Genomic DNA, 22,234 nt, shown 5'->3' with positions numbered 1-22,234 from the left:
GACCGACAACATTCGTACCATTTTTATTTAAGACTTCAACATATCCATCGCTATTTACAAATGGTATAAATACGCAAATAACGTTAATATTGCTAAATTGGTAAACTTTCCAGCCACATCCATTTCCTGGAGCAAAAAGACAGAGGAAACATTTTTTTTTTGATCCTTCGAAGCTGGCATTTTGACGAAAAATCAGTCACCCCAAAATGGATTTTATTCGTTTTTGAACATTAGAAATCAAAAAAAATTGACAGCATTGGAATTATTTCTTTGCATAAATTAAAGGCAAGTTGAAATAATTTAGAATGGTTCTTTCAGCCAGACACCCTTCCCCAGAAAGAAGAAACAATTGACAATAAACCCGAATTCAGTTGTTGCTCATGCGTTTCCGACGATGGTGACTTTTGTGATGGCCGGATTCCCCAAAGGAGCCGCTACCCTTGTGTTTGGTACCATTGTGAGGCACCTCACTGACCTGAGGGATTGATGTTGTGTGCAGGAGTGGCAGACCTTCCACTGAATCCTCCTCACTTGACACTCCATTGATCTTTGGTGTTTTCGGATCATCCTGTGTGAAATTTTGATCAGGAGGCTGATGATTTGTCTCAGCATCCGAAATGATTTTGACAAATTTTCCTGAAAAGCAAAATCCAAAACATCAAAAATCTCACTTCCTGACCTTCCAACTGAAGTATCCCTTACCTTCTGGTCCAAAGAGACTACTTGATTTCTTCATAGATTTCCTGTATTTGTCCTCCCGCTTGCCCCGCTCTGACTCCTGACGCAGCTTCTTCCTGGACGAATACGTTCGAGAACCCTCTGTGTTGTCATCTTTGGCACTTGTATCCCTCGAATCCCTCTCACTGCTGCCATTTGTGAGACTCTCCACATCCTCAAAGGACACATTCTTGGGCATACGCTTCTCACCACTCACAATCGGCGTCTCACTCTTGAGAGCAGATGGTGGAGGACTATCTACTTCCCTAGGCTCCACCACACTGTCCTCCTCTGGCTGTGCAGGAGAAATCACATCATTGTCAGCAACTTCGCTCTCAGGAGGACACTCTTCCTCCACCACAGGAACCTCTGGAGACTCCTCCGTCTCCATCTCCTCAGATTCCGCCTTTTCCTGCAACCCCAAATAAAGCCCCTTTAGAGAAAATCCCATTGATCCTCCCTGAAAAATTACTCACAATCCTTTGAGGTTTTACATCATCCTGCGGATTGCCTCGAAGTAAAATCTCCGGACCACCACCATAAATGCCATGGAAAAATTTCCACAATTTTACATTGATCTGAGCATAGTCCGATCCAGGTTTCACACTTCGGATGGGAAGGGTATCCGATGGTTGGGCAATTGAGGTATTATTGATGGGACCTGGCTCATCCGTTGTGGCGCCCCGGGCAAATAGCTGCCATTGTCTGAACCACGCCATTGAGATTGCATAGATCGTCGATGGAGTTTCGAGAAGCTACAAATGAACAACGTTACACAATCCATTGTTATTTATCTACTAGAGGCCAAACGGTTTAAGATAACTTTGGGAATTCTGCGACCCCTCTCACTATTTGTGCCACAAAGGCAAAATTCCCGCTCATTCGAGACAATAGTCTCCTACCCAGGACCAGAACCACTGAGAGTTATAGAACTATTACACTGTGCAACACGATTTTGCTAACGGAGATCTCACATGGTACGTTTAATAGAGTCAAGTCCCCTGATTAAGAATCTAAGATTGGTTTTACTCCATCATGTCCCAATGATTTTTTATTAATACTTTTACATTTTTTCTGTTTTGCCTTACATTATCTATTATATCTCAGGTTCTAGTGAACAGAACTTAATAAGTGTTGGTCCATTAGAAAGCTCATTAGCTGTGCTTCAATTTTGATACTTACAAAAAACTTTGTAAAACCACTCCTTCAGGGTATAAAATTGGAATTTCTCTAAGAATTACCAGAAATTTTGTTCATTTGAGACATCGCGCTCCGCTCACTCTAAATGCCTCATTTGTTGGTTTTTGTCATTTTCCAAAAATATGAAGTATACTAATTTTAAAGCAAATTTCCTAATGATTTCTGAGAAAATATCTTTTGAAACTTATGTGAAACATATATAAATGTTGAGATTCTTCTTTAAATCGATCGGGGGACCATCAACATAATTTTAATTAACATCAACACAATTTTAATTAACCAGTCAACAATTACAGCAGGCATCAACATTTCAACAGAAGTCCGCGCACGGCTGCTGAAAGTCAACAGGATCTATTTCAGTTTATCAAGAGTATTGGACTACGATCCTGCATGTCCTCACGTATTCATCTGAACGGTGGGTCCTCAGCAAACAGAATTGCGAAGTCTTAGTCACGTCCCACGTGGGAAACGATTTCGGAGGCTACACAACCATGAGGTGTATGAGCGCTAGCGAGAGGTAACTGTCACCAAGCAAATACGCCTCAAAAGGCTTCGGTAGACTGGTCATCTGGTTCGCAAGGATGAGGACGACCCAGCCTGGAAAATCTTTAGCGGTGGACTCTATGCTTCGAGGAAATAAAGCCGACACAGCTAGTAATGGACCGACGACGTGGGCCAAGACGCCACGGCATTAGGGGTACGAAGTTGAAGAACAGTGGCGCGCAACAAGTTCGTATGAGTCAGACCAAGACCAACAATTAGTTGTAACGCCGTCTAAGTAAGGTAGGTAGACAAAGGGCCCCGAACATGGAGCTCCATGCTACTCGTTCGCTAGATCGAACTAAGACTGACTCCTCTGTCCACCAACAAACTCTTTACGGTCCCGTTACAATTTTAATAAAAGAACTGACTTCTACAAAACGTCCTTAGGCATCAGGGTGGCTTGGACGTTAAGAAGAGCTGGCGGGGAGTCGCCAGGACTGTAGGAGGTGTTAGTATGAGATGCGTGGTCCCTTAAAAGAACGTTGTAGTTACTTAAGTAAACAACCCAATCATATTACAATGGATCGTGTTGGAAGAATCTACTAAGTCCATCGTAGACCGCCCAGGAGTATCTTCACACAATATGAAACCTTCTAACTTACAACTGCACGAGTCGAGCCAGGAATCTTAGCGCCAAAGAGGTGACTGGGAGTTTTACCCTCTGTACCACGAGATCTGTTACGAAGCTACTAAACTAAAACTGCTTTTACGCATACCCTGCCTAGGGGATACTGCACGGAGCCGTTTATAAAGTGGATACCGTGCTGACACAAAATTTACATCAATTCATATACTTCATGTGAGCAACTCATACGTGCTGTAGCGCGAACCCTTACAAAAGCGATTACAAATTGATAAGGACTCGATATTCTTCCTCGTCGTGTCGAAACATCACACAGTTTTAGCCGAGAACTGGGCCACGTCTAAAGCATTGTCATTTGCATTTAAAATATCGTTGTAGGTACAACTCGTCGGACAGTTGTAGAAATGCTCTACAGTTTGTTGCTGTTCGTATTTACACAAAGTTGACTCATCGTGTCTAAACCCCATTTTTGTAAATTGGCCTTCGACCGTCCCAGGACTCGATCAAAGGAACTCGATCGAAACAAAGGTTTCTCGTGTTTCTTTAGGAAATTTTTGTGTTTCTCGAGTTTCACGAAGCAATTTTAGCCCTTAAAGGTTGTAGAAAGCTTTCCGACTGGCATTGGACAGCCCGGCTAACAAGAACCCTTCCTGTACCCCATCCATTTTCAACAATTGCGTAAAATACTTACCTTTGATTAATTATTATAATTACCTGGAATTCATCATTGTACGCCATAAATGCCACTAGTTCTGCCTTCTGTCGCTTCGTGAGCGATTCAGCGGCTCTTCTGCATGTGTCACATTCGAAGAAATGATTGCAAGCTGGTCCACCACCAAATCTACAAAGATCGTAAAATTTTGTTTCAAATCAAAAAACCAAAAAAGAAGAACTCCAAAAACATCAAACTTACTTTTCGTAGAAGAAATCCCAGAGTGGTTGCGGCAGGGGAACTACGAGTTTGGACACCAGGGCGACCTTTCCCGGAGGCAGACCTCCATGTGGACATAGCAGGGCCCAGTTGTCGATGGGTCCGGGTTCGGCGAAGGTATTGAAGCGATTGAGCCACTGCTTGGACACGAAGAAACGAATATCCGAAGCTTGAGGAGGGCTGATGTTGACAAGTTCTAGAGCCTGGGCACGCAGTTGCGCCATCTGGTGGTTGCTTTTGCGATAGAAGAGGACGTAGGCCTCACAATTCTGCACAACATCTGGAGTTACTTGTGTCACGAGCTGATCATCGAATTCAAACCACTTCCCGGACGGTTCGTGCCGGGCAAAGCTGGTATAGTGACCCCCGCCGACGGTTCCATGGTGACAGATGACAGCTGTCAGATCATAAGTGGACACCTCAGACTGACAATCCCGATGGAGGTAGGGTCTCATGTCCAGGCCATGGAGGGGAAAGTGGACAGGACTTGAGATTTTGGAGCTATACGAGAGATCATGACGAAAGCGCTTGAGATGGACACACAGCATCTCAGGGAGGGCCAGGACGCGCGAATACTTGATGCCATTGCGGAGTTTGTTGCACTTCTCGCAACTGTACATGTTGTCATTCTTCAGCTCATCGGCACTAAAAAAGGCCGCCATGCAGTCATGCAGGGTGACCGCTGGACCCCAGAACCACGATCTCAGCCAACTCCACAGCCACCACAGCCAACCATCCTGCCCACCCTGATACACAGCATCCGTACACGAAATTCCACCAACAGATCCCGGAACACCACCCGGCGACACCATCTGCTGCGTCTGATGGAGCACAGTCAGATGATCTTTGCCCGGAATTGGTAGTGAGAGGTCCTGGAATGTCTCTTCGCGTGTAGATACACGATCACAAGTCAAACACTGCACAGACGACAGCAACTTCCCATCGAAAACATCACTGATTATCGATCTCCGGGGAGCTGCTTTTGTTCCCTGACTCACCACCTGAGGCGACCTTACCTGTCTCCTGGCCACCTGAGGTGCCACCGGTGGAGCAGGAACAAAGCGACGTCGACGCTGCTGCATTTGCTGATCTGACTCACCCTCATCCGAAGCCGTTGATTGCTCACTCACGCCACTGTCGCAGGTTTCGTACTCAGCTTCTGACTGCGACGGTGATGGGGTGGAACAGGAGGATTCCCTATCTACTGCATCATCCTCCTCCTCAGCCCTATCACCATCGCATACAGCATCAATGTACGAAGCATCAGGCGGTGGCGGAGTGATCTCTTTCAGCTCCTCATGCAGCTGATCCATGAAACATCGCAGAAATTCCTACCAAGAACCAATTTAATGGCAAATGAAGGAATTTTGCAATCTAAAAACTATTTGCAAGGTAAAAAGAAGGGGCAAAGCATCCCATGCTTTACGTTCGAACTGCCAACCTAGGGGAATTCTGTAATTTTCGTGGCATTATCACGCGTGAGTTCGAAACCTGACAATGCCATTCCAGCTTTTTTTGTCATATCATATGAGTTTGAAAATATAATTCACTTCTTTTTTAATGAAATGCCTCTACTTAGTGATATTATGCAAATACAGTCTGTCTTGGTTGATTTGTTTAACAACATTCATTGTCATTTGAATTGCCAGAAATCTCAAATTAGTGACTTCTGACAATGTCACGTGAGCCAAAATGGCAATGTCGCGGCTACAGAATCGCATTTTCGAAAAAGCTCTCCTGAGATTCAAAATCAATTTGTCATATGGCATTGCCAGAGCGTTACAGAATTCCCCTCCTGGATGCTGCTATACTTCAAAATTACTTTCACATCATTTACCGTTTCCCGGGACACAATCGATTTGAAGCGATTTATATATCACTCAAAACCGATTGTTCATAACCGATTGCAACCGGTTCAATCTTGTCAGAAATTCCAAGACCTTTCCAACGACCCCAAACATGACCCATTCGGTTGATAAATACGCTCTCTAGAGCCTTTTTAACCTTTGACCTTGAAAAACCGTTATTAGAAATGATTCACCAGTATTTTCCTATCAGGACAAAATTTCGACTTGGGTAACCTCTGAAAAGTATCAAAAATTGAAAAGAAAATCGTACAACGCGTTTTCGAGCAATCCTGGCCGACTTATGGAGGGGGGGGGTCCCTGAGGGTCCCAACTTTATATCTATAAATACCGCAACATACAGGAACAACATTCCCGCAACATACAGGAAAATCTCGAGAACATCCGTAAAAAGACAGCACATGAAATCTCTTATTGAATATTCTAAGGAAAGGTATTTTTATAAATTTACACTTAAGAATAAAATTCATGCGAGCTACTCATATCTCAGCAAGTGATAATGAGATGAATTGGAAGTAAATAAACAAGTTGAGTGAGGAAAGTTCAATTAATGTAGCCTGAATGTCTTGTCGGGTCCTGTCTCTTTAAGAGAATATCGTTAAATTCAAATTCTCCATTCGCCGCAGTGGACTTTCAAGTTATCAAGCCATTTCGTCATGCCAGCGCGGCCATCTTTTTCACATTCCTTTCTACAGGCAACACGGCAAGTAACCCACGTTATAGCAGCGACAATTTGTAGTGAAAAAAGTGTTTTAATTCAGAAATCCAAAGACTTATTATCTAAAATCGGTCAGTGAAGTTTGGGAGAATATTCCACAAAAGAGATTTCTATTGAAAATTGTTTTGGTGAAATAAACTGGTGATGGAACAAAGGGTAATACGGGCTTCAGACTTAAGGCTTAACCATAACACTGAGAAAAAAACGGGGATGTTATTAACTTTTTTTTCCTCATAACTTTAACACTTTTTAGGTGTGAAAATATATCAACATTTTTTAATGTTAATTTTACACCTTTTTAAGGGTAAAATTAACATTAAAAATGGTAACTTTAACCCCTAATACACATAAAAAGGGTAATATTTACACCGATTTCGGATCAATACTTCAGGGTAAAATAAACATTTCCGGAGTGTTATTTTAACTTTTTCGGATTTCTCTCACTCTCAGTGAAAGCTTAAGTTCTCTAGATACTTATCAGTCGAAAATTTTTGGAAAATTTTGACTTAGAAATGGTCTATTAAGGGGATTTAATCTATTGAATCAAAAACATAAGTTAAATTTATTGCTGTTTATGATTTTGAGTTCTTCGGAAACTAGGCTAAACATCTAGTCTGAAGACGGTATAACCCTACTTTTCTTCCGGACATCTCTTTGTATGATCTTCAGCTCTATCTGGGCGGAGTCCCGAAAATTTGCTCTTCTCGCCTGAAGGAGAAAACCCTTTCCCTTATGCTCTATTGAGGAGTTTATTCTAACATTCTGCATTTCCCCATTTATTAAAGGTACTTCGTTAGGAGAATATTTTACCCAGAAGTTCAGGGATTCCTTTACTAATTCTATCTCCAATTTCCACTAATGGGGAGTGCACCTCGCACAGACCCTAATCTTGCTATTCGAGCTTGTCGCTTTACGTCGCTGGCATATGAGTAGTTCGCATGAATTTTACTCTTAAAAGTAAAATGGCTGATTTTCTGTTTTTTCTTTACCTTATCGCCATGGATTTATAGGTGGCGTATTCAGGGAAGATCTCCGATAATTTGGCGTCACAATATTTTGTTTTTTGTTTATTTTTTTATGTTCGAATTTTTTATAATTTTTCAATAATTCACTTCTTCATTTATTTTTTTTTAAGGTTTTGCTTATTATCTTTCGGCTATTCATTTTCGATATTCCTTCAATTATTATTTATTTGATTTTAATTTTCGGTTGTTTCGTTTCGATGAATGGTTTTTGAACATTCGGATTACCGTGTTTTCGATAAATTTTCGAACTAAAATTTTGTAAATTGAATAATGTGTAAAATGGCAAAAATAGACCGGTATACAAAAATCATCGATAATAATAATGTTTTCTACTATCCAATTTTATTATTCCCTTATTATTCTTTTTTTTATCAGAATAAATTGATTTCGAAAATTTAATCGGTAACATTTCTTAGAGTTAGAATTTTTCTTCGATTGTGCGTGACAATTTAATTTTCCTTTTTTATTTTTCTTTACCTTCCGGTTATTTAGTTTTCGAACATAATTTCGAAATTCTGATTTTCGAACATATTTTCGTAAATCTGTTTTTCGAATATTTTTTTTCGAGTTCGAAAAGGAATTTACAAATCTGCAAAATGAAAAAATAATTTGAAAAGTGGATAAAACTCACTTGTGTATCATGCTGCTGGAATCCTCTGAACATGGGATGAACACTTCGGATACCATGAAGAATTCCACTGGGAACAACGTAACCACTGCTCAGTTGATTCCTGCACCAAATCTCCCTGATTAACTTGTGGTAACTCTTCGCTAGTCCTGGTTTCCTTGTTTGCTGTGTCGTGGACACTTGCTCACTAACATAATCCGCAATTGCTCCACAATCCAGGAAATATCCCGTAAGTGGAGGTGTATTGCTCAGAGCCTGAAGGGCTGCATTCATGTAGCACGTATTGGCAATATTCTGAAGTCCCACCAATCCCCCAAATTGCCTTCGATCCCCTCCACCACCCGAAGTCCCATCGTCCTCCTCAGCACTGCTATCCCCACACGATTCCCCACCACCACTTCGATCATATCCCAGAATCTTTTCAAAGTGGCGCAGGGACTCGGCTGAATCTGTACTAACGGCAGAAGTGCGCCTCTGGCTGGTGGCCAGGAACACCTCCTGCTGACAGAGATAGCACCAAATTCTCTGTGACGACAGATTCATGTGGATGGAGTGAGCCTGAAAAAGCTGTCAGCGAAAATTACCCAAATTAATCATCTTCCGTGAATAATTGCATCATAAATTATTTGGATGACCAATAAGATAAACAAATCTCCGAGACAAACACTCAATATTGATGCTTGTTTGAGAACTTTCTGGGTATTCACTTTTTTTCACACAAAACAGCAGAAAAAAATAAAGAGATTTGCAACGCTAATTACTTTTTAATCTTCAATGCAAGTCTTAAAAAAAACACACATTTCTGATAAGATCGCGTATCCCATTAAAAAATAATATGGACTTTCCGGTTATAGCGGTGAAATGACCAGCGTACAATAACTTTTGTTTGTAAACATGTTTTTAAAATTTCCCATGAGAATGAGCGAGATGACTAGATCTAGATCTCACTCATTCTCATTGAAATGTCCAAAACATGTTTACCAAATAAAAGTTATTGTGCGTTGGACATAATGGATAAAATGGTAGCACAAGCGGAATAATTTCATTAAATAAAGGAAATGTGTCTTTTTATTTTGTTCAACTTTGTAGTTTATTCAATCATAGGTCAAGTGGTAAAGCGGTCGCTCCTTAATGCAAGTGTCCCGGGTTCGAATCCCCTTTGGTGCACAAGATTTTTTTTGCAGAAAAAAAAATGTTTGAATCACACTTAGGGTAGACGGGGGTATTACCAAAATGCTCCTAATATCGATCAAGCGATGCTTATAAATATCGACTTCTCATCCAATTGATCGATAAAAAAAATAATTTTTCTACATGAACATTAATTATTATATGATTGTTTGATTATTTTATCTCTCGCGATGTCTAATAAAAAAATGCACAATTTTTTCGGTAATATTTGCACAAGAAAAGTGTCTTTTAAAAATGTGTGCACAACATTACAATAGTAGCCATTCCAAAAATTCACACTGCTGCCATTTGTCTTAAGCAAATACAGTCAGTTTTGTCAGTGAATTGAACATTTTGTGGGCTTCTTATCGATACAATTGGTATAGATATTGGAAACCAATTAAAAATTGAAGCTTACATGTGAGGATTTCATAGGTAAGTATACTGTTAGTTGAGCGTAATAAGAGATTTTCTGCGATCGATAATCTCAAATTCTGAATAAAAAACGCCTTCAATGCCGGGATGATGAAATGGCAAAAGCGCTTGAGGATGCCCGTAATGGAATTAGCATTATACGGGCTTCAGACTTAAGGCTTAGCCATATGGCTTATTTACTCTAATTTCTTAAAAAACAGAGTTTTTTGAAAGTAATAATTCAGAATTGAATTATTGAAGATAAATGACTTATTAAGTTTTCAAAAAGCAATAAAATCGTTCGCTATTTAAGATTTTGAGACCTTCGGGAACTGTGTTAAACCTCTAGTTTGAAGACCGCCTTACGGCGTTATCACACTTGTACATTAAAATTTTAATGTGATTCATATTAATTGTCGCTTGTACGTCCAAATATGTTATTTGTGTCTTTGAGTCACTTAATATTTAGGGTTTTTCTATTTATTGATAAAGAAGTGGACTTGGCCTGCAAAAATAAGTTTAAATTTACCTCAAAAAAATAAGTTTAAATTTACTTCAAAAATACGAAAATATATATAGTTTTTTGTCTGTTAAAGTTCATCACTTCCTTAACTGATCGATAATTCCCCCGTCTACCCTACACGGAAAAAAATATTTTGTAAAAATATTCGTAAATGTTTGTGAATTCCTATGGAGGAGTTCCAAAATGCTCGTTAATCGTATAACCCACAAACATGTTCGTAAAAGTATGTACTTTTTTCACAAACATTGTTCGTAAATGTTCGTAAACACACAAAAAATGTTCGTAACATATTGTCATTTGTTCGTAAATGTTTGTTTTCCTGTCGAAAAAATTTAACGAACATTTTTTGTATGTTTACGAACATTTACGAACAAATGTTTGTAAAAGTACAAAAAATGTTCGTCAAATGATCATGTTATGAACAATGTTTGTGAAAAAAGTACAAACTTTTACGAACTTGTTTGTGGGTTATACGATTCACGAGCATTTTGTAACTCCCCCATAGGAATTCACCAACATTTACGAACATTTTTACAAAATATTTTTTTCTGTTTAGTTGGGTTTACTACACTCGATTCCATAGAGCATATGCCTACTTCGTACATCAACGAAATTTTGTGCCCGCAATATTATTATCAATTTTTTTTTTATTAAAATGTAATTATTACCAAAATATTGCAGTGTTTCATTAATATTTTTCAAATGTCAGAAATTGCACTTGAATCAAAATGTCAATTTGTGTAGATGGTTTTAAAATTTTTTAAAATATTCTCTTAATAGGAGTAGCATACAGTTTGAATGGTGGGTTCACGCTCCAAAAGTTCGAGATCAATTCTCTTCACAGGCGATTTTTTTTTCTTCGGTTTTTTTAGTCGTAGGGTAAGATGGGGTAATTTTGAATCATGTCTAATTTGGAACTTTGAGATATCCTAACAATTTACAGCTGAATGTTGAAACAAAGAATAACTTCAGTTTTGAACCACAGATTAGTGTTGGTCTAGAGTTAAAATTAAGCTAGGTTTGAGATTCTTTACATTAGCCCTGTTGTAATGTCTCATTTCTTTCTTATTCGCTTCGGGAACGGGAAACCCCACGATGATTGATATTTTTCATTCTCTCAAAATAATAATATCAGATAAAAAAACTTGCCAAAAAACAAGAGAAAAACTAATGAATGAAAACAAGAAAAAAATAAAAAAAAGTAAAAATAAATCTGAGTACAATGAATCTCACGTCCGACAGACAGAAAAGGTAAAAATAAAGAAGACTAAAAGAGAAGTTACTGAACTTTGAATGGGATCTTTTAAAAATACATTTTTAATATTTAACCGAATAAACTAAAAATGTTTTTTAAGGACAGAAAAAGAAATTTTTCAGGAATAAAGTTTTACCAAATTATAAATTTTTGCAATTTGATGAGATTAAAATTCCAAGAAACATACCTTGAAGTGCTTGGTGCTGTGATCATTGTACTGCTCTGAACATCCTGTATACAAGCAATTCTTATCCAAGCATATCCACAGATTAGGTCCACAGGCCTCGCATTCTGTACACGGAACTCCCTGAAAGAAAGCACCAACATCAACAAAAAAAATTCCAACAGCATTTCCGTAATGAATCATCGCCAAGATGCATCCTTGACTTTTCTCATTATTTATCCCCATCACACACTCCAAACGGAGGACAAGTCACACTTTTTTTTCACCTCAATTGCATTTTTAATCTAAACTAGTGAATCGTTTTCTTGAGGTGATTTTTATAGTTTTCCAAACAAATGCATATTTATTTAATAAAATATAAAATGACCAAAATAGAATTTAGGGCACATTCTTGCTTAATGAATATTCAAAAATGTCAGGGCACTTGAGCTAATGCGTTCAGTGACTGTTGGTAAATTGAGTATTCAGCAGACGCATAACGTGAAATTGGGTAATAGAGAGTTTGAAGAAAAAAAAACACTCATTGAAAATATTGCAAAATTAAGATTACATTTACAAAAGTTTAATTTTGAATCAGTTCCGTATGGAAACCACAAAGATTGTTTAAGGAATTTGCATGGCTTTTTAATATCAACAAAACATGTTTACAGAACAAAACATACGCCGTGATAAACGGATTAAACAACATTAATAACCCAAATGAAGTTTTTCCACATACGATTTTTTTAAAAGAGTAAAAGAATTTTCAGTAAATTAATTTCTGAACAATTTTAGAAGCAACTGTAACTGTCGAAAGTAAAAAAAAAACTTTGAACATATTTGCAGAAAACTTCACGCGGAATATATAATGTTATTAATCTCTTTAAAACGCCTTAAAAAATAAATTAAATAAAATATTCATTGAAGAGTTTCACGAAAACTAAAATTTAGAAGAATTTCAATTTTCCTAAACACAGCTATTAAAATTAAAAACATATATAATATGTATAAAAATTATAGTTTTTTAATTATTGTTAAAGTAATTTAACAAAACTTCAGCAGATTTGACTAACTAACGCAGAAAACTTAACCTATTGTATCCAAATAAAGTAAATAAAATTTTCCTTCGCGAACAATTTATTAAAAAAAAAACATGAATTTGCAATAAAAACATTTAAATGAATCAGAGGTGTTATAGCCAAGCCCCTGCCAAATTGCAATACAAAGTGCATACAAATTGGACATAGTGTTATAAGTTGGACAATTCGCCGGTACAAGTTGGACATGGCTTTTTTCTTGATAAATACAGTACAAAATTTGTTTTTAAGCACAAGAAATCAAATTATAAAACTAAAGCATTAAAAATATACAAATAAAAATGAAGTACTAAATTTAGCAAGAAAAAAAACCCTGTCCTACTTGTACCATGGTCCAACTTGTACCACTTACCTTACTATTTCATTATCATAACTGTCTCCGTGAAAATAAACCCAAATTCCCAATTGCAATTTAAAAAAGCAAGCCTTTTTGAGATATTCTTTTAAAAAAAAGGTGGCTATGCCATATGTTAAATTTTATAACTTATTTTGCAACTTTTATTTTACCCAGTATTTTCCAATTTGTAGAACACGTAAAATAGAAATAGAAAAAAAAACCACGCTCACTCTGAAATTCGGTCTAATTTTTTAATAATATAGGGTAAAGTGGTACAAGTTGGACAATGGTACAATTTGGACAGGGCTTTTTGTCTTGATAAATTTAGTACTTCATTTTTAATGCTTTAGTTTTATAATTTGATTCCTTGTGCTTAAAAACAAATTTTGTACTGTATTTATCAAGAAAAAAGCCATGTCCAACTTGTACCGGCGAATTGTCCAACTTATAACACTAATTCCAAATTATATCACTTTACCCTAGTTCTTATTCAAAGCTCTAAATTTAATTTGTTATCCCGGAAAATATTCATAAATGTTAGAAAAAGGATAATTTTGTCAAAACAAAGTTTTGTATAAATATTAGTTTTTTAGGAGACGTGGCCTATTCTCACAGGCTATTCTTTATATTTTTATGACAGATATTCTGACTATCGGGGGTTCAGGGATTTGCAAGAAAATTTGCATACACACATAAGATTTCCCTCGCTAAAAAAGGAATCCTTTGTGCCCTAATAAATTAAAGAAAATTAATAAATTTTATCTTCGGTTTTTGAATTTGATTTTGAGATCCTTATTAAGAGGATCGCAATACATAAAAATACAATTAGCAACTGATTTTTTATTATTTTTTAAATTAATTTATTTTTTGCATTTAAATCAAAAAATACAGTGTCGACCATAAATTTCTTGACAAATCTCTGTTTGAGAAACCAGATGGATAAAATGATAGAAATAATAACTTTTTAAACTTTTTTTTTATGTAAATGATTTGCTTACAATCCATAGATGTTATTTATGTATTCAAAAAAAATTAATTCACTTTATTTCATTTAAAAAATAATTGTTTTCCCAAAATTGAGCATTTTTCATAGGCCAAAAGTTTCTTGACACATTTGTAAAACAAAACTTACTCAAAGTGGCCAAATACGTGCAACTAACTTCTTTTAACCCAGTTATATTTTGAGGTTATGTAATTCAAGAGACAAATCGTGGCTTTGCAAATAAAAGTAATGATAAATAATAATTAAAAAATGAAATTTTTGTTACTTTCTAAATTATGTTAAAAAGGTAAGTTAGAAGTTAAAGGATGGATAATCGTTCAGAGATAGTGCCGGAATGAATTTACGTCATCAATTTCTATTATTTAATGGAAAATTATTACAGAATATACGTAAAATCGTAAAAAAATTGTAGTAATGAGGCACAAGTACAAAGAAAAAAAAAACAAAAAAAGAAAAAAAACGTAAAGAGCGGGTCTGAGACTTGATCCCATAACCTTTGCGTTGATGGTCGCGCGTTTTCCGGGCGCGTCACGAACTTGTTTACTTCTCTTAAGCAAATGGCCCATGTTTTCTCTATTTTCTGTTATTACATAATTATTCCTCATTTTTTACGACTGAGGCATATTTTAAGAATCCAATGAATGAATTTTAAAAGCAACGCAGCGTGCTTTGCAACTCATTTACAAAAAAAAAAATAAAAAAATGAAGTTAATTTTTCTATTATTTTTGCCACCTGGTTTCGCGAACATAAATTTGTCAACAAATTTATGGTCGATGCTGTATTTCGGATTTGAATGAATGGTTAATCATTCTACGATATTCTCTGATTGCCTAACCTTTTTAACACATCCAAGCTGTAGCCAATCAGCGAACACGATAGAACTGGAATATTTTGACTGCATCAAATTTTCGTACAAATAACAAAAATGTTATTTCAAATTCTGAAACCTAAATTTTCAAAGCTTAGAAAGCGAAATATTCTTGAAAGAGGAAAAACTAATATAAATATCCGGATGATTAAGGGTAAAACAGACAGAGAAAAATTTCACACATAAAAAGCGCTTTCAAATTTTGACAGGCGTTTGACAGCTGTCATCCGTATATCGGCGAAACGGACATCAGAAATTTGGCTGTTGTCCTGACATCTTAGGTATGATTTTTTTTTAAGAATTTCTTATCAATTTCACGTTATTAACAGATAAAATATATCTTACTAATTGAAAATGTTTATTTTAATTATTTTATGGGATTGATTAATTACCTAATTGCATGTAAAATAGACAGTAACTAAGTTGTTGTCATTTTTTTCAAAAGAGATTGAAGGATTTCGGTCATATGGGATTTATCAGGATGTCAAGGTAAAATTTATATAAATTTCTGGAGTTCTTCTGCTTAATCCTGCATAGAGCTTTGAGGAAGGACATCCTTTTCAATGTGATAGCTCAAGAATAGGACACATCAATCCCTATCAAATAGGGGAAGGCTTTCAAGCTCCCAGGTTCTTTTAATTATTGTCAGTTAAATCAGCATTTATCGTAACTTCATTTTTGCGATTTTGGGATATATACATATTTAGAATCGGCGTAATTTTGTTTATTAAGCGCACGTGAGAAAAAGAAACATTTATAAGCCCATTAAAAATTATTTTAAACAAAAATTATCGTAAGTGCCCTTAATTAATAAAAATTTATCAGAATTTGTCGTAACTTCCATTTTTGGGGAGGTCTAGGTCAGGTCAGGTCTAGGGCAGGTAAGGGTCTTTGCTAAGTCAGGCTCATTAAAGGAATATGGAAAAATATGAAATGTTCGAAGCCAGAGTATGTGCGAAACTTGAAGGCCTTCCCCTATTCAGGCTCGTAAAAACCAAATCTTCCGGTCAATAATTATTTTCCCTCTATCTTTATTAGGTACAAACAATGGGCTTTGAATTTCTCTGGATTTCATCATCCCGGGAGAACCTAGTGAGCTTAGAACTTTGGAATCCAGGTCATTCCGGAAGCCCTACAGAAAATATTGCAAAGAAGCTGATTGATAATCACCTGTTTGAGCTTGCATAGTTCCGTCAGTGAAAGTTGCACCACATTTTCCATATGTGGACATTTGCTGTTCCATGTCATCTTGTCCAGTTGTCCGTGCACTTCCTCCTCTTGGCCACCAAAACACTCTCTCTCTTTCTGGCCAAGATACACAGAAAAGAGAGTCAGGAAGGTGTTTTTTTTTCTTTAGTAATTTCAAATCTCAGAGTCTCTCAATTTCTTCTGCATGTCATTAACAAATTCACTCACGATGATTATGTAATTGTAAATACTTGAGGTGGTCAGAAGAATAAATGACGAATGGTGACGATAAACAATTAGGGAGGAACTTACACTGAATCAGCACAAATTATCGATTCGTTCTGTGTGAAGTGTATATTCTGTAATTAAATTTTCTCCATTGGATTTTTCAACAAATAACTCTTGACGGAGGGACTTGCGGGGAGTCCAAAAGGGGGCACTCCAGCAGAGAAATTCTCTGACAGCGTCGATAAACACCACAAAAATCACCCAATTGCCGGACAATTAGACACAAAATTGCACTTGAGGTGGATGTACAACACTCACGGGAACATTTTTTACGTGGCAAATGGTGAAAATTCATAGGAAAATGATGAGTTTTTCAGCATTTTTTCACGAGACTTTTTTTTCACTTGTCGCACACACGCACAATTTGTCAAATGTCACTTTTTTCCTTTGTGTAAGCAGTGCTGCCAACTGCCATTCACCAACGGCCAATGTAAAATATTACTCTGCATTTCCGCAGCGATGTTGCGAAAAATGCAAGAAATAGTTCAAATTATTAAATTTGTTGCATTCACCTGGGAAAAATTACAAATTCAAAGAGAATTTTGTTGAATGACAATGCGATTTATCTGCATTTTTCACGCAAAATACATAAATTACACTTTTCTACACCGGTCAAACTTCAATGTGCGGCCAACTTCACTTTAAACTTGCACATGGCAACCCTCAATCAGCTGGCTCCAGCTGACAGTTTTTTTCGCATCGCAATTGTGTTTTGGGTGAAGGCAGCGCAAAAATAGGCGGTCGTCTTGAAATTCTTCCTGATTTTCACGGTTTTTCCGGGACTCGAGTGCGCGTCCAGCATCAATGCACCACTGTGGATGACTGTGGGTGCTGTGTGGTAGTGAAATTGGGTGGAAAATATGTGGAGTTGAGACGCAATTCGACGCGACAAAAAAGTGCAAAGAAGAGTGACAAAGAAAAGTGGGGAATATGGCGAAACCTGACGTCAGTTACAGCGCCTTGAACAATGAAGGAAGGAATCCCTTTGTCCTGCACGAGCAGCGATCAGCTGCCTATGAGCAGGACATTGAGGATTCGGACAATGAGGAAGCACCTCCGGCCAGCGGAATTGTGATTCATGTAGCACCAGAAGCAGGAAAAGGTAAGTTCTCTTCCGGATGATTTTCCATCAAGGTGCCCCCAGCTTTTTCATCCCCAACGAACACCCTATTCCCCAAACCCTTCCTGCCCAGAAATTCTGAAGACTCCCAGACGACAATGTACGTCTCATTTGCAAAATTTGGAGTGGAAAACACTCCTTATCTCTCTAATCCCATGTCTGAGTCATACTTTGCTCCGCTTGCTCCAGATTGTCAACAACCCACTGATCAGGAATGTTATGACTGAAACATGCCCTCCATAGGATTATGACCAAAAAAATCTATAGCTTAGGGGGCTTTAGAAGAAGCTCCAAAGAAGTTTCTCGTCGCAAATGTTTTGTATTTGCTTCAAAAGTCTTCCTCTTTCGCAATATTTTGACTGAAGAAGATCCAAAAACAAGTTTTGCAAATATCACGCATCTCATTCAACAGTCAAAAGTGATATTTTTTGATACTTTATTAAACATTTATTTAACTTGCGTTATTAGGTGAAATTACAGGAATAGATCCTATCGCTCATTAGTTATTACAGGGGCGCAAGTGAAGCCACAAATTTACTTTGATAGCAATGCTTTTAAAATGCCTCTCTGTATTCTGTCGAGCAAAGAAAATTGCAGAAAGACTAGAATAAATCTGGTTTACCCAAAGAAAATTCTAAATAGAGTTGTGCCCCTGTTATATTAAATGAACCATGTGGATCATAAAAGAGATGTTTTAGAATACCCAGGATACCAACAAACAAACAAATAAAAATGTCCGAAAGTGCCTAGGCTTCGAAAATTCGATATGAATTTCGAAATCGAATATTCATAAAGATTTTTCGTAAAAAGTTCTGACTTTTTTTTATTCTTCCGTGCTTTGCAAAATACCCAAGCTCGTTTACCGGTTCACAACCGATTTCAGCCGATGCATAAATCATTCGAAGATCCCACACAAAATAGCTGAGAAATAATAAAATTGATATTCATTCAGAAATTAATTATCGATTAATAATAATCGTAATAATAATAATAATAAGTTTCAATCGGTTTAGAACCGATTCGACTCTTCGTAAATCCGGCTGACTGGGGGACAAAATAACATTTAGGTTTTTTGAATAATCAACGGTTTTTATATTTTGTGCTGTGTGAATTTATTTTCTATCTGACAGAGAACAAGAGAATTTTCTTCATGGTATGCTTAGGGTAAGTGTGCCAAATTCCGGCCAGCTTGCAATTTCGGCCACCTTTTTTGTTCCTCGAATTTCCATGAATTTTTAGTTTTTACATACTCTAGAGATTATACAATGCAAAAGAATAACAAAAAATTTAGCTTAGACAAAAGAGATGACGTGAAAAAGGCATTGAAAGAATTCCGAGGGCAAGAAACTATGAGAATGAAGGTGGCCGAAATAGGGCACCAAAGCTATATCTACATTTTTATTCATTTTAAAATGTATTAAGAATGATTATAGAGTAAATAAAGACAGTAAACTGTCTACAACGTTTTAAGCAACACTCCGTATGTAGAAGGAATAAAAAAAACAATTTCTATTAAAGATATTACATTTCAAACTTGAGACTTTGGCGCTTGCATGCAACTATGCCGAAATTTGGCACACTTACTCTATGTTTCATTTTTTATCACAGTTATGTATTAAAAACTTCGATACAATGATAATAATTCTTTAATTCACACTGGAAAAACTTCATGTTTAGTAAAAATAATTTTGAATATATCAACCGCCAGTGTTTGGCAGCTGTCACCCGGATAACGAAGTGCCGGATAACGAAGAGCTGAATGTATTCCAAGTTTGTCAGAAATTCCAAGACCTTTCCAAGGAGCCCAAAGTGATACCATTTGGTTGAAGAATACAGTCTCTAGGGCTTGTTTAATCGTTGAGCTTGAGAAAACCATTGTAATTTGCTAACCTGAACCGTTTAACTCTAGAAGTAGTAACGGCCGGACGGACAAACAGTCTGAAACCGAAAAACTCGAAACATAAGATTTCCAAAATTCTACGGAAATACGACGAAAAAATATGATGTTTTTAAATTTTCGTGATACAAATGCGTCTTTATAATAATGTTATGTGCGACATTGTAATGCAAAAGCTGTCAATGCGACACTCATCGTATACGCATTTCCCCATTGAAATTGAAAATACTGCTACTGATGGCATTGAGACATAAGTTTTCGACACTATCGAATCGATAATATCGATAAATCTTATATCTGATTAGATTAACCCTTTAAGGACGATTGGAACACCGGTGTCCCATAAAGAATATAATTTTTCCTGACTACCTCAAGTTATTTTTTTCTCATGTTTGTACGTTTTTGCAAAGTAGAAGGTTGAATGAATCTAGGATATTTTTTGCAAGTCTCCAGCTATTTGCTATATAGTCAATTTTTAAGCCCAAAAATGATGAATTTTTTAATTCTCATAATGAAAATTAATTTTAATTATTTTTTATACTTCCAATTTTTGTTAAGCAAAACCGTTTTGGAAAAAGAAACTACAATACTCAACATAATATTTTTCATTAGAGTGAAAATTATTATTCATTGGTTATTGTTAGAAAAATTACTCAAATTTTTGGGCTATTTTTGTCCCTATCGCTCATAGAAGAAAAAATACACCGAATTAGACTCTGTTGGATTTTCTAAGGTTAGATGTAAGACCTTTTACTGATTTTGTTTATCCGTTTCATTTTTATTGCTGGTTTTCGGTCCGCAAAAACTATCTCGTCGTTAAAGGGTTAAATTAATGTTGACTTTTACGCATTGTTGGACCACTTACTGTGACATTCTTAAAAGAAAGTGACTGTTGATAAACATTTATATTAGTTACAGGAAGTGCAGCTATCTTTTAAATTTTTCCGAATCCACAGTCGATAATATCGGAAATAAGTTATTATTTCCCTGATATTCAAATGTATTTTGTTTCCTGAAGAAACATGGCTTTGATAAAAAGATAAAGCAGTGACAGTAAAAATAGGGACTGCAACCAAATTGCAATAAAGACAAAAAAATCCAGTAATCGTATACTACTGTAAACATCCTTTCTGTTCAAAATTTTTTTTATTCATTTTAAACCGCAATATTCATTCTGCCAAACAAATTTTATAAATTTACAGCGAAATAAAATTATTCATAATAGGGGAAGTGACAGGTTTTTATGGTTTGCGTCTTAGGTTACCGTTAAAAATTTTAGCCTATTTTTTCTCGTTTAGAGCAGAATTAACCATAATATTTCTATAGTCACCATAAAAAATTGTATTCGTTAGTTGAGATTCTTTACAAGTTTTTTTTATGAAAAAATGCTTTTTTTATCAAATAAATTTCCAAATACTGAAAATATTATATATTTTTTACATATTTTTAAATATTTATATGAACATAGAATAAAAAAATAAAAAAAATTATAGAAATAAAATAAAAAAGCAATGAACGATAAAACGAAAAAACTAATCGAAAAATTATACGGTGTGTCTTTGTTTATTTGGAAGATTAAAAGGTAAAATATATAATTATAAAATTTAGTAAATTGCAAAGTAGTGCCGGTAACTTTAAAGATAAGTTATCGGACAATATGAATAATATTTTAAAAATTACCTTGAAGATCTAACTTAAAGAATTATCCTAGAATATACAGTTTAATTTAAGTATCAAATATCACGCTTTAATAGTTTTTTAGTGTATCCTCTTTATCATCTTTGCAATTTTATAAAATTTTTTAAGAATTTTGACATTTCCATTTCATTACTGTAAAGTAAGTTTCGTTGTTTAAAAAATTCTGACTGATACTTTAAAATAAAACATCTTTGTCGCAGAATACACACCACAACCAGCATTTTAAGTCCGGATTAAAGATCTAAGTAGAGCTAAAACCCCGGACGCTAGAAATCCGAAAAGACAAATTTTCAAAAGGCAAAATTCTGAAAGCTTTAATGCCCTCAATGCTAAAATCCCGAATTGACAATAATTTGCCTTTGTTCCAACAAGCTAAATCAATAATTTCCCATAGTGTGGCTTTTCCGGGATTTTAGCTTTTTTTTTAGGCTTTTGGTATTCGGTATTTTGGTCTTTCCGGGGTTTTGACTTTCGGAATCTTAGTCTTTTTGGAATTTTGGCTTTAAGGATTTTGGGTTTCGGGATTTTGGCTTTTGAAGTTCTTAGTGTTCGGTATTTTAGCCTTTCCAGAGTTTTGGATTTCGGAATTTTTCCTATGAGCAATTTGGGTTTCAGGATTTTGGGTTTCGGGATTTTGAGTTTCGGAATTTTAGCGTTCGTGATTTTAGTGTTCGGTTATTTGGCGTTTCCAGGATTTTGGCTTTCAGAATTTTAGGCTTTTGAGAATATTGGCCTTAAGGATTTTGGGTTTCGGGATTTTAACTTCGGAAATTTAGCTTTAAGGATTTTGGGTTTCGGGATTGAAGCGTTCGGTATTTTGGCCTTACCAGAGTATAAGATTTCGAAATTTTGGCTCTAAGGAATTTGGACTTCGGGATTTTGAAATTCGAGATTTTAGCGTTCGTGATTTTGATGTTCGGAATTTTGGCCTTTCCAGGATTTCGGCTTTAGGAATTTTTGGCCTTTTGAGAATTTTGTCTCTCAGGATTTTGGGTTTCGGGA

The 22,234-nt window shown here is 36.1% G+C and overlaps 1 protein-coding gene across 2 annotated transcripts; it reads right to left on the bottom strand.

Annotated features, from left to right (window-relative positions):
- LOC129802179 (ubiquitin carboxyl-terminal hydrolase 20) lies at nucleotides 1–16,902 on the bottom strand. Of its 2 annotated transcripts, XM_055847802.1 has the most exons (9): nucleotides 16,542–16,902; nucleotides 16,212–16,346; nucleotides 11,760–11,879; nucleotides 8,214–8,777; nucleotides 3,957–5,305; nucleotides 3,758–3,884; nucleotides 1,194–1,472; nucleotides 703–1,129; nucleotides 1–636 (listed from the first exon to the last, which is right to left on the bottom strand). In XM_055847802.1, exons 2-9 carry the CDS (start codon nucleotides 16,287–16,289, stop codon nucleotides 368–370), a joined length of 3,213 nt encoding a protein of 1,070 aa, XP_055703777.1. In that variant the 5' UTR covers nucleotides 16,290–16,346; nucleotides 16,542–16,902; the 3' UTR covers nucleotides 1–367. The 2 variants fall into 2 exon arrangements, with proteins under 2 accessions (XP_055703777.1, XP_055703776.1); XM_055847801.1 differs by having other exon boundaries at nucleotides 16,212–16,902.
- Between the last annotated feature and the right edge of the window lie 5,332 nt (nucleotides 16,903–22,234).

The sequence above is a fragment of the Phlebotomus papatasi genome, chromosome 2 (genome assembly GCF_024763615.1).
Source record: "Phlebotomus papatasi isolate M1 chromosome 2, Ppap_2.1, whole genome shotgun sequence".
In the NCBI taxonomy this organism is placed as follows: domain Eukaryota; kingdom Metazoa; phylum Arthropoda; class Insecta; order Diptera; family Psychodidae; genus Phlebotomus; species Phlebotomus papatasi.
This window is presented reverse-complemented; position numbering and strand designations above follow the sequence as displayed.

What these genes read in the sequence shown, in the direction of transcription:
- LOC129802179 (XM_055847801.1), bottom strand. Translation starts at nt 16,289, where the DNA reads ATGACATGGAACAGCAAATGTCCACATATGGAAAATGTGGTGCAACTT. An exon ending in AACTATGCAAGCTCAAACAG is followed by an intron (nt 11,880 to 16,211) that starts GTGATTATCAAT and finishes GCTTTCTTTCAG; the next exon opens with GGAGTTCCGTGTACAGAATG. An exon ending in CGTACAATGATGAATTCCAG is followed by an intron (nt 1,473 to 3,757) that starts GTAATTATAATA and finishes GTTCATTTGTAG; the next exon opens with CTTCTCGAAACTCCATCGAC.